This window comes from Oncorhynchus kisutch, linkage group LG14, assembly GCF_002021735.2.
Source record: "Oncorhynchus kisutch isolate 150728-3 linkage group LG14, Okis_V2, whole genome shotgun sequence".
In the NCBI taxonomy this organism is placed as follows: Eukaryota; Metazoa; Chordata; class Actinopteri; order Salmoniformes; family Salmonidae; genus Oncorhynchus; species Oncorhynchus kisutch.
This window is the reverse complement of record NC_034187.2, coordinates 53,569,508-53,582,001: the sequence shown is the minus strand read 5'-3', so window position 1 is coordinate 53,582,001 and position 12,494 is coordinate 53,569,508. Positions and strand designations below refer to the sequence as shown.

Sequence of the window (12,494 nt, the reverse complement as noted above, 5' to 3'; positions counted from 1 at the left end):
GAACTACGAAAGCACCAAGTGGGTGTACGCTCTGTTTCAAGACACTTAAAAAAAACATTTTGTTACATTGTCATTTGGAGCTCAGTGGGTAGAGCAAGGCGCTCGCAAAGCCAGGACAGTGGGTTAGATTCCCAGGACCTCATGTCCGTAAAATGTATGCACGCACGCATGACTAATTCGCTTCGGATAAAATGGCATACACAATTATATTTTAGCAATGAACTTTTCCTCTTTGATGATCCGGAGTGGGGTCTATACATGCCATAAGATCACTCAGAGAGCGTTGGGCCAGTGCCCTTGAGCAAGGCACTGACCCTGTTAAACAACACATTTCACTGCACCTATAAAACATCTACCGTACCAGACAAAAGTGTGGACATACCTACTCATTCCAGGCGTTTTCTTTATTTTTACTATTACCTACAATGTAGAAAAATAGCGAAGACATCAAAACTATGAAAGAACACATATGGAATCATGTAGTAACCAGAAAAGTGTAGTAATCAAGATATATTTCATATTTGAGATTCTTCAAAGTAGCCACCCTTTGCCTTGATGACAGCTTTGCACACTCTTGGCATTCTCTCAACCAGCTTCATGAGGTAGTCACCTGGAATGCATTTCAATTAACAGGTGTGCCTTGTTAAAAGTGAATTTGTGGAATTCCTTTCCTTCTTAATGCATTTGAGCCAATCAGTTGTGTTGTGATAAGGTAGGGGTGGTATACAGAAGGTAGCCCTATTTGGTGAAAGACCAAGTCCATACTATGGCAAGAAAGGCTCAAATAAGCAAAGAGAAACAGTCCATCATTGCTTTAAGACGTGATGCTCAGTCATTCAAAACCTTTGAAAGTTTCTTCAAGTGCAGTCGCAAAAACCGGAGGAAGAGGAAGGAAGACCCAGAGTTACCTCTGCTGCAAAGGATACGTTCATTAGAGTTAACTGCACCTCAGATTGCAGTCCAAATAAATGCTTCACAGAGTTCAAGTAACAGACACATCTCAACATCAACTGTTCAGAGGAGACTGTGAATCAGGCCTTCATGGTTGAATTGCTGCAAAGAAACAACTACTAAAGGACACCAATAATAAGAAGAGACTTGCTTGGGCCAAGAAACATGAGCAATGGACATTAGACCAGTGGAAATCTCTGTCCTTTGGTCTGATGAGTCCAAATGTTATATTTTTGGTTCCAACCACCGTGTCTTTGTGGACTGTAGGTGAACGGATGATCTCTGCATGTGTAGTTCCCACCGTGAAGCAAGGAGGGGGTGTGATGGTGCTTTGCTGGTGACACTGTCAGTGATTTATTTGGAATTCAAGGCACACTTAACCAGCATGGCTACCACAGCATTCTGCAGCGATACACCATACCATATGGTTTGTGCTTAGTGGGACTACCATTTGTTTTTCAACAGGACAATGACCCAACACACCTCCAGGCTGCATAAGGGCTATTTGACCAAAAAGTAGAGATGTTGCATCAGATGACCTGGCCTCCACAAACACCTGACCTCAAGCCAATTGAGATGTGTGGGAACTCCTTCAAGACTTCAAGGCATATGTGGGAACTCCTTCAAGACTGTTGGAAAAGTATTCCAGGTGAAGTTGGCTGAGAGAATGCTAAGAGTGTGCAAAGCTGTCATCAAGGCAAAGGGTGGCTATTTGAAGAATCTAAAAATATATTTTGATTTTTAAAAACTTTTTGGGTTTACTACAGGGTTCATACGTGTTTTGATGTCTTCATTATTATTCTTCAATATAGAAAATAGTAAAGAATAAAGAAAAACCCTTGAATGAGTAGGTGTCCAAACTTTTGACTGGTACTCTGTGTGTGTGTGTGTGTGTATGTATATATATATATAATTTATTTTTTACTTTTTAATTATTACTATTTTAAAGCAGACTTGCGTGATTTAAAATGGCTTTGATTCTAAAGGTTAACGCGCGGCAGTGATGTGACGTGCTTAAACCGTCCGCGTCAAAGCAACAGTGTATATGGAGAGAACTCGCCAATCACCATCATGAAGCTTTAAGGTAGCCAAAGACCCCATGATTTGCATGCATGTCTTTGAACGCGTGCGAGTGTGTGTGCGCGTGCGCCCGTTTGCTCGTCATCGTGCGGTAAATGAGGATTTGGAGGCGCGTGCTCTTTAACGCTGTGGTACGTGTGGAGAGAAGAGAAGAGTGAAAAGTGCACACCGAGATAGACTGACAGGCGCAATGAGAGTCCCTGTGGAGAGACCATTAATAGTGGACATGGTGGATTTGAGAGATGGATGGTGCTCCTGAGAGTGGGATGTGATGGAGGGAGATAATGCGGGGGTAAAATAATGTAACGGAAAGAGATACGGCTTAAAAGAAGGAGAGGGCCAAGAGACGAGTTGAGAGTGTGGCCGAGTTTAATTGAGAGAGAGTGCGACGGAGTGGAGTAGGGTGAACGCATGAAAGAGCCGTTGCGCGAAAGAGCGGATTTGAGATTAAATCTAAGGCGATGGAGTTTTTCCAAGTGTCAGAGTTGACCAATTATGACGACAGTTGAAAGGTGACCGTATATGACGGAGGTGACGGCGTTACCTTTTCGTAGTACTTGATCTCGTACTCGGTGCGGCTGCTGTTGGGGTAGCTAGGTTCCCTCCACACCAGGGTGAGGCTGCGCTGCTCAATCTTCTCCGCATGAAACTCACTCACCAGAGAGGGCGCTAGTAAGAAAAAGAGAAGGTGAAAGGGAGAGAAGAAAATAAATAATGAAATGCATTTGTCAAAGTTCTGTCTGGGACAACTTCATTGAAGTCATAAAAGGGTTATGATGTTAGCAGTGAGTGGAGTGGGTCTCCATACAGATCTGGACGAAGATACATCTTTGTATTTATTGATGGCTGGAGGGTGGGTGGAGATGTTCTCTCCCTCTGAGACTGCTCTCCTCAGAACCTTTGCTTCTGACTCAATAATATCCAGTACATGTACTGTTGGAACACTGAACATGAAGACTGCAAAAATACCTTTCCACATTCTATGAGAAATACTTTACCACATGACCTGAAGTGACCAGGAAAACGTCCCTTGTTACCGCAGATGAGCTGAAAGCAACGCCCACTCGGCAAGCTATAATTAAGGAGTCATTAACGAGGTAAGGCACTGCATCTCAGTGCAAGAGGCGTCACTACAGTCCCTGGTTCGAAGCCAGGCTGTTTCACATCCGGTCGTGATTGGGAGTCCCATAGGGCGGCGCACAATTGGCCCAGTGTCGTCTGGGTTTGGCCGGGGCCACAGTTGTGTCAAGTTGGCTGGATGTCCTTTGGGTGGTGGACCATTCTTGATACACCTACTACCATACCCTGTTCAAAGGCACTTACATGTTTTGTCTTGCCAATTCACCCTCTGAATGGCACACATACACAATCCAAGTCACAATCGTCTCAAGGCTTAAAAATCATTTTCAACACGTCTCCTCCTCTTCATCCACACCGATTGAAGTGGCTTTAACAAGTGACACCAATACGGGATCACAGCTTTCACCTGGATTCACCTGGTCGGTCTGTCATGGCAAGCTCAGGTTTTCCTAATGTTTTGTACACTCAGTGTATACCGTATTGCAAACAAACATACACACACCGGCATACATGATATGGTGAGACACACACACAGATAAGCAGGCACACAGACCGAGACGGGCACAAACAGGCAAATGGACAAACAGACCAATAGCACCAGGGAAGAGAGAGAAAGAGGGAGAGGCACTACTTTAAGCAGTAAGTGCAGTATTAGATACACCAAGAACACACTGTCAACTTGCGCTGCCTTCTAAAACGCTCAGCTATTGTTTGCTGTTCTTTTGTGATGAATTATGCATGGAGACTGACTGCTTAAAAACTCTGGCTCACATGAGGTCGGGCTCACAGCGTAACTCCGTCTGAAAGAATCATAGCTGCGGACACATACCCAAACGTGGCGGTAGTACCGGTTGGAGAACATTAAAACACTAACACACTCCGAGGGTGAACATTAAACCACTAACACACACCAAGGGAGAATATTAACCATTAACACACTCCTAGGGTGGACATTAAACCACTAACACACTCCGAGGGTGGACATTAAACCACTAACACACTCCGAGGGTGGACGTTAAACCACTAACACACTCCGAGGGTGGACATTAAACCACTAACACACTCCGAGGGTGGACGTTAAACCACTAACACACTCCGAGGGTGGACATTAAACCACTAACACACTCCGAGGGTGGACATTAAACCACTAACACACTCCGAGGGAGAACATTAAACCACTAACACACTCCGAGGGTGAACATTAAACCACTAACACACTCCGAGGGAGAACATTAAACCACTAACACACTCCAAGGGAGAACATTAAACCACTAACACACTCCGAAGGTGGACATTAAACCACTAACACACTCCAAGGGAGAACATTAAACCACTAACACACTCCGAGGGAGAACATTAAACCACTAACACACTCCGAGGGAGAAAATTAAACCACTAACACACTCCGAGGGAGAAAATTAAACCACTAACACACTCCGAGGGAGAAAATTAAACCACTAACACACTCCGAGGGAGAAAATTAAACCACTAACACACTCCAAGGTTGGACATTAAACCACTAACACACTCCAAGGGTGGACATTAAACCACTAACACACTCCGAGGGAGGACATTAAACCACTAACACACTCCGAGGGTGAACATTAAACCACTAACACACTCCGAGGGAGAACATTAAACCACTAACACACTCCGAGGGTGAACATTAAACCACTAACACACTCCGAGGAAGAACATTAAACCACTAACACACTCCGAGGAAGAACATTAAACCACTAACACACTCCGAGGGTGGACATTAAACCACTAACACACTCCGAGGGAGAACATTAAACCACTAACACACTCCAAGGGAGAACATTAAACCACTAACACACTCCGAGGGAGAACATTAAACCACTAACAAACTCCGAGGGTGGACATTAAACCACTAACACACTCCGAGGGAGAACATTAAACCACTAACACATTCAGACGGAGAACATTAAACCACTAACACACTCAGAGGGAGAACATTAAACCACTAACACACTCCGAGGGTGAACATTAAACCACTAACACACTCCGAGGGTGAACATTAAACCACTAACACACTCCGAGGGAGAACATTAAACCACTAACACACTCCGAGGGAGAACATTAAACCACTAACACACTCCAAGGTTGGACATTAAACCACTAACACACTCCAAGGGTGGACATTAAACCACTAACACACTCCGAGGGTGAACATTAAACCACTAACACACTCCGAGGGAGAACATTAAACCACTAACACACTCAGAGGGTGGACATTAAACCACTAACACACTCCGAGGGAGGACATTAAACCACTAACACACTCCGAGGGTGGACATTAAACCATTAACACACTCCGAGGGTGGACATTAAACCACTAACACACTCCGAGGGTGAACATTAAACCACTAACACACTCCGAGGGAGAACATTAAACCACTAACACACTCCGAGGGAGAACATTAAACCACTAACACACTCCGAGGGAGAAAATTAAACCACTAACACACTCCGAGGGAGAAAATTAAACCACTAACACACTCCAAGGTTGGACATTAAACCACTAACACACTCCAAGGGTGGACATTAAACCACTAACACACTCCGAGGGTGGACATTAAACCACTAACACACTCCGAGGGAGGACATTAAACCAATAACACACTCCGAGGGAGAACATTAAACCACTAACACACTCCGAGGGTGAACATTAAACCATTAACACACTCCTAGGGTGGACATTAAACCACTAACACACTCCGAGGGTGGACATTAAACCACTAACACACTCCGAGGGTGGACATTAAACCATTAACACACTCCTAGGGTGGACATTAAACCACTAACACACTCCGAGGGTGGACATTAAACCACTAACACACTCCAAGGGAGAACATTAAACCACTAACACACTCCGAGGGTGGACATTAAACCACTAACACACTCCAAGGGAGAACATTAAACCACTAACACACTCCGAGGGTGGACATTAAACCACTAACACACTCCGAGGGAGAACATTAAACCACTAACACACACCAAAGGAGAACATTAAACCACTAACACACTCCGAGGGTGGACATTAAACCACTAACACACTCCGAGGGTGGACATTAAACCACTAACACACTCCGAGGGTGGACATTAAACCACTAACACACTCCGAGGGAGAACATTAAACCACTAACACACACCAAAGGAGAACATTAAACCACTAACACACTCCGAGGGTGGACATTAAACCACTAACACACTCCAAGGGTGAACATTAAACCACTAACACACTCCGAGGGTGAACATTAAACCACTAACACACTCCGAGGGAGAACATTAAACCACTAACACACTCCAAGGTTGGACATTAAACCACTAACACACTCCGAGGGAGAAAATTAAACCACTAACACACTCCGAGGGAGAAAATTAAACCACTAACACACTCCAAGGTTGGACATTAAACCACTAACACACTCCAAGGGTGGACATTAAACCACTAACACACTCCGAGGGTGGACATTAAACCACTAACACACTCCGAGGGAGGACATTAAACCACTAACACACTCCGAGGGAGAACATTAAACCACTAACACACTCCGAGGGTGAACATTAAACCATTAACACACTCCTAGGGTGGACATTAAACCACTAACACACTCCGAGGGTGGACATTAAACCACTAACACACTCCGAGGGTGGACATTAAACCATTAACACACTCCTAGGGTGGACATTAAACCACTAACACACTCCGAGGGTGGACATTAAACCACTAACACACTCCAAGGGAGAACATTAAACCACTAACACACTCCGAGGGTGGACATTAAACCACTAACACACTCCAAGGGAGAACATTAAACCACTAACACACTCCGAGGGTGGACATTAAACCACTAACACACTCCGAGGGAGAACATTAAACCACTAACACACACCAAAGGAGAACATTAAACCACTAACACACTCCGAGGGTGGACATTAAACCACTAACACACTCCGAGGGTGGACATTAAACCACTAACACACTCCGAGGGTGGACATTAAACCACTAACACACTCCGAGGGAGAACATTAAACCACTAACACACACCAAAGGAGAACATTAAACCACTAACACACTCCGAGGGTGGACATTAAACCACTAACACACTCCAAGGGAGAACATTATACCACTAACACACTCCAAGGTTGGACATTAAACCACTAACACACTCCGAGGGTGTACATTAAACCACTAACACACTCCAAGGGAGTACATTAATACACTACACACCCTGGTAGTGTCGTTGCAAAAACAGAAATATAGAGTGTGAAGAAAACACACACTTGGAAAGGACAGGGGTGTAGTTCTATAGACCAACGTAGTAATGCACATACCAAACACACAAAATGACGCGCACATTCCATCTTGCACCGGCACACACACACTGACCCCCCCCCACACACACCTAAACACAAACACACTCTAATATCTAGTTTCCCGTCCAGTCTGAAAGCAGCTGGTGTGTATCCATGGGGTTGACCCTGTTTGAATGAAAGGAAATTGATGCTGAGAGGAGAGAGTGTGTGTGTGGGTGTGTGTGTGTGTGTGTCTGAATGGGAGATGGATGCTGACAGGAGACCGAATTGGCTGCGGCAGACCAAGCCTCATTTCCACAGGCAATAGACTGAGGTTATGGCCTTCAGGGTTCCACTGTAATCAAGGCCCGAACCCCATGGCTAGCCAGACAGATGAGCAACACCACAGCCTTAACAGCCTCATCATAGATCGCATCCACAAAATGACATGGAGGGAAAGACAGACAAACAGATCCAATCCCTTTCATTTTAACAGATATTTTCCAAGGTGTGGAAGATAATGAAGCTACGTGGTGTGGTGGCTCAGTTCTGGCAGGTGTCTACGCAGGTGGTGTACACAAAGGTGCAGTATAAATATGACAAAAAAAGACAGCTATGCGACAGGTAGGTAGTGGCACAAAATGGCTCCCGCCTCCACATTTGCACGTGGATTCTATACGCACGTAACCAACCAAGTTGCAGTATAAAACATTTATATTGTGAAAACAAAGAAGACGATGTGGTGGCGGCGGCTCTATTGCAGGTAATTAATACAATTTGCCACAAAATGGCCTCCGTGTTCCACAGTTGCACGTGCCTCCAATCTTGACGCAGCAAACAAACATGAATAAGATGGCGACGATAGAGATGGCAGCTTCACTTCAAGTCCTTAGGAAACTGTGCAGTATTGAATTTTTTATGTATTATTTCTTATATTGTTAGCCCAGAAAACCTTAAGTGTTATTACATACAGCCAGGAATAACTATTGGATATCAGAGAGATGGCAACTTACCAGCACAACCATTACTACTAGGAATACGACTTTCGCAAAGCTGATCCTTTGTCTGCACCTCCCAGGGCATTTGAGCTGATTCCAGAGGCCGACCCAAAACAACGCCGTCGTAGCAGAGGGTGCAGGAGCGGTCTTCTAGTGAGGCTTCGGATCCGCGCACACCACGCACCGCTTCCAAGTATATTACTCGCTAATGTCTAGTCCCTAGTTAACAAAGTCAACGAAATTAGGGCAAAAGTTGCTTTCCAAAGAGATATCCGGGACTGTAACATATTCTGTTTCACGGAGACATAGCTAGCTGGGGACATGCTGTCAGTGTCCGTACAGCCAACAGATTTTCAGTGCATCGCGCCGACAGGAACAAACATCTCTCTGGTAAGAAGAAGGGCAGGGGTGTATGTTTCACGATTAACAACTCATGGTGTAATTGTATCAACATACAAGAACTCAAATCCTTTTGTTCACCTGTCCTAGAATTCCTCACAATCAAATGCAGACCGTATTACCTCCAAAGAGATCTCTCCTCGGTTATCGTCCCTGCCGTGTATATCCCCCCGCAAGCGGATACCAAGACGGCCACCAAGGAACTTCACTGGACTTTATGCAAACAGAGCTACCATAATTATATCAGCATATCGATTGCAGTACACGAGCGAATAACACACTCGACCACTGCTACTCTAACTTCCACGATGCATACAAGGCCCTCCCACGCCCTCCTTTTGGCAAATTTGACCATGACTCCATCTTGTTGCTTCCCTACTATAGGCAGAAACTTAAACAGGAAGCGCCCGTGCTTAGGTCTATCCAATGCTGGTCTAACCAAACGGATTCCAGGCTTCAAGATTGCTTCGATCACGTGGACTGGGATATGTTCTGAGTTTATTAGCAAGCGAGTTTATTAGCAAGCGAGTTTATCAGCAAGTGTATAGGAGATGTTCTACGCACTGTGACTATTAACACCTTCCCTAACCAGAAACTGTGGATTGATGGCAGCATTTGCATAAAACTGAAAGCACGTACCACCGCATTTAATCATGGCAAGGCGACTGGAAACATGAACGAATACAAACAGTGTAGTTATTCCCACCGTAAGGCAATCAAAACAAGCAAAGTGTCATTATAGAGACAAAGTGGAGTCACAAATCAACGGCTCAAACATGAGACATATGTGGCAGGGTCTACAGACAATCACGGATTACAAAAAGAAAACCATCCCCATTGCAGACATCGACGTCTTTCTCCCAGACAAATTAAACAACTTCTTTGCGTGTTTTGAGGACAATACAGTGCCACCGACACGGCCCGCTACCAAAGACAGTGGGCTCTCCTTCTCCGTGGCCAACGTGAGTGAAACATTTAAACGTGTTAACCATCGCAAGGCTGCTGGCCCAGACGGCATCCCTAGCCACGTCGTCGGAGCATGCGCAGACCAGCTGGCATGTGGCTTGTCACCGAAAACCCTCACTAACTTTACAGGTGCACAATCTGCCTGGTACGGCAACTGCACCGCCCACAACCACAGGACGCTCCAGAGGGTAGTGAGATCTGCACAACGCATTACCGGGGGCAAACTACTTGCCCTGCAGGACACCTACAACATCCAATGTCACAGGAAGGCAAAAAAGATAATCAAGGTCAATAACCCCCCGAGCCACAACCTGTTCACCCCGCTTCCACCCAGAAGGCGAGGTCAGTACTGGTGCATTACAGCTGGGACCGAGCGATTGAAAAACAGCTTCTATCTCAAGGCCATCAGATTGTTAAACAGCCACCACTAGCACAGACATGCGGCTGCCTACCTACAGGCTTGATATCATTGGCCACTTTAATAAATGGAACACTAGTCACTTTAATAATGCCACTTTAAGAATGTTAGCATATCTCGCATTACTCATCTCATATGTATATACTGTATAATGTATCCTTCACTATCTATTCTTTACTATCTATTGCATCTTAGCCGCTCTGTCACTGCTCATCCATATATTTTATATTTATATATTCTCATTCCACTCCTTTACTAGATTGTGTGTATTAGGTTTTGTTGTGGAATTGTTAGATATTACCTGTTAGAATCTGCTGCACTGTCGGATCTAGAAGCACAAGCATTTCGCTACACTCGCAATAACATCTGCTAACCATGTGTATGTGACCAATACAATGGGATTTGATGATTTGATGTGAAGGTGCACTACGCTGCTACTCGCAATCACTGAAGACAGGCAGTGGAGCTGTAGTCCCTCAGCATCACCACAGAGAAGGAGAGTGTGTATGAATCAATCTCTCCCTCTCTCCCTCCCTCCCTGTCTCTTTCTCCAGGGACTGTTCTTCCCTACAGCCCTGTTTATGCCTCTGCAGTGAATACATCCACCTTAGCATGCAGGGATTTCTTTGTTCTACTTGTCTCTCACTCTCTCTCTCTCACGAGCGCGCGTGTGTGTACGTACACACAAGAAAGACTTGAGTGATTAAGCCAACGGGTATCAACCAATCATGATAGGGAAGTACAGTGTACAGCATTACTCTAAACATCTACAAGCTGGGTTAAAACGGACTTGGGGAGGAAAGGAGTGTAATGTTAGAGGCATCCTGCATCTCCGGCACCCTGCCCGATGCATCTCCGGCACCCTGCCCGATGCATCTCCGGCACCCTGCTCGATGTATCTCCGGCACCCTGCCCGATGTATCTCCGGCACCCTGCCCGATGCATCTCCGGCACCCTGCCCGATGTATCTCCGGCACCCTGCCCGATGTATCTCCGGCACCCTGCCCGATGTATCTCCGGCACCCTGCCCGATGCATCTCCGGTACCCTTCCCGATGCATCTCCGGTACCCTTCCCGATGCATCTCCGGTACCCTGCCCGATGCATCTCCGTCCCTGCCTGATGCATCTCCGGCACTGCCTATGTGTTTATGTATGTTTGTGTGTATGTCTCCCGGAGGCTTGGCATAGGCAAGAGCTCAGAACAATGCCACTATAAACACTAAGATACTGGGGGACAGTAACACATCTTTGGGGAGAGGGTAGAATTTAAAAAAATGTTTCTGCGATCTGAATGCCACTACATTGTGTGTGTGTGTGTGTGTGTGTGTCCGCGTGTGTATATCCACCCGTAGAGTGAGTGTCAATTCCCCTACATCTAAAATGCCTCTGTGACAGTCACGACATTCACCAAATCCAACACAACACAAATCATTCAACACCTGAATAAGACCCTGCCATCAAAATAGCCCTCTTCCTTTGCCTTAAATCAGAATCTGTGTGAGCCACAAAGACAGACCGCGATATTGATGTTGTGTTGTTGCCCAGCATCACCCCTCCCAGGGCTCACTATCTGGCAATGGCCTCCACTTTTAATCTGGGTCTATCAGCCAAACCAGCGGAGGCACGCTATCTGGCAGGATGTCCCCCGCTCCCTGTGTAATCTGCCCTATCAGCATTCTGTCTGTCTGCAGGCCCCACGCTGGCCCAGATAAAAAAAACTCACAATTACACAGGTACTATGGCTACCCAAAATAGGAAGAGGAAGAAAGAGAGGGAGGAAGGGGGAAGAAAGAGGGGGAGGAAGGGGAAGAAAGAGAGGGAGGAAGGGGAAGAAAGAGGGGGAGGAAGGGGAAGAAAGAGGGGGAGGAAGGGGAAGAAAGAGAGGGAGGAAGGGGAAGAAAGAGAGGGAGGGAGGAAGGGGAAGAAAGAGAGGGAGGGAGGAAGGGGAAGAAAGAGAGGGAGGGGAGGAAGGGGAAGAAGAGAGAGAGAGGAAGGGGAGAGAAAGAGAGGAGAGGAAGGGGAAGAAAGAGAGAGGAAGGGGGAAGAAAGAGAGGGAGGAAGGGGAAGAAAGAGGGGGAGGAAGGGGAAGAAAGAAAGAAAGAGAGAGGAAGGGGAAGAAAGAGAGAGAGGAAGGGGGAAGAAAGAGAGGGAGAGGAAGGGGAGGAAAGAGAGGGAGGAGGGAAGAAGAGGGGAAGAAAGAGGGAAGAAAAGGGGGAGAGAGAGTGGGGAAGGAAAGGGGGAAAGAAAAGATGGGGAGGAAGGGGAAGAAAGAGGGGGAAGA

The 12,494-nt window shown here is 46.0% G+C and overlaps 1 protein-coding gene across 1 annotated transcript in view; it reads right to left on the bottom strand.

Moving 5' to 3' along the window:
- epha10 (EPH receptor A10) overlaps positions 1 to 12,494 on the bottom strand; it is a 182,980-nt gene that overhangs the window by 24,988 nt on the left and 145,498 nt on the right. Inside the window, exon 6 of the mRNA XM_031788560.1 lies at positions 2,576 to 2,700. Within this exon, the coding sequence (XP_031644420.1) occupies positions 2,576 to 2,700 (125 nt within the window). The remainder of the gene's footprint in view (positions 1 to 2,575; positions 2,701 to 12,494) is intronic.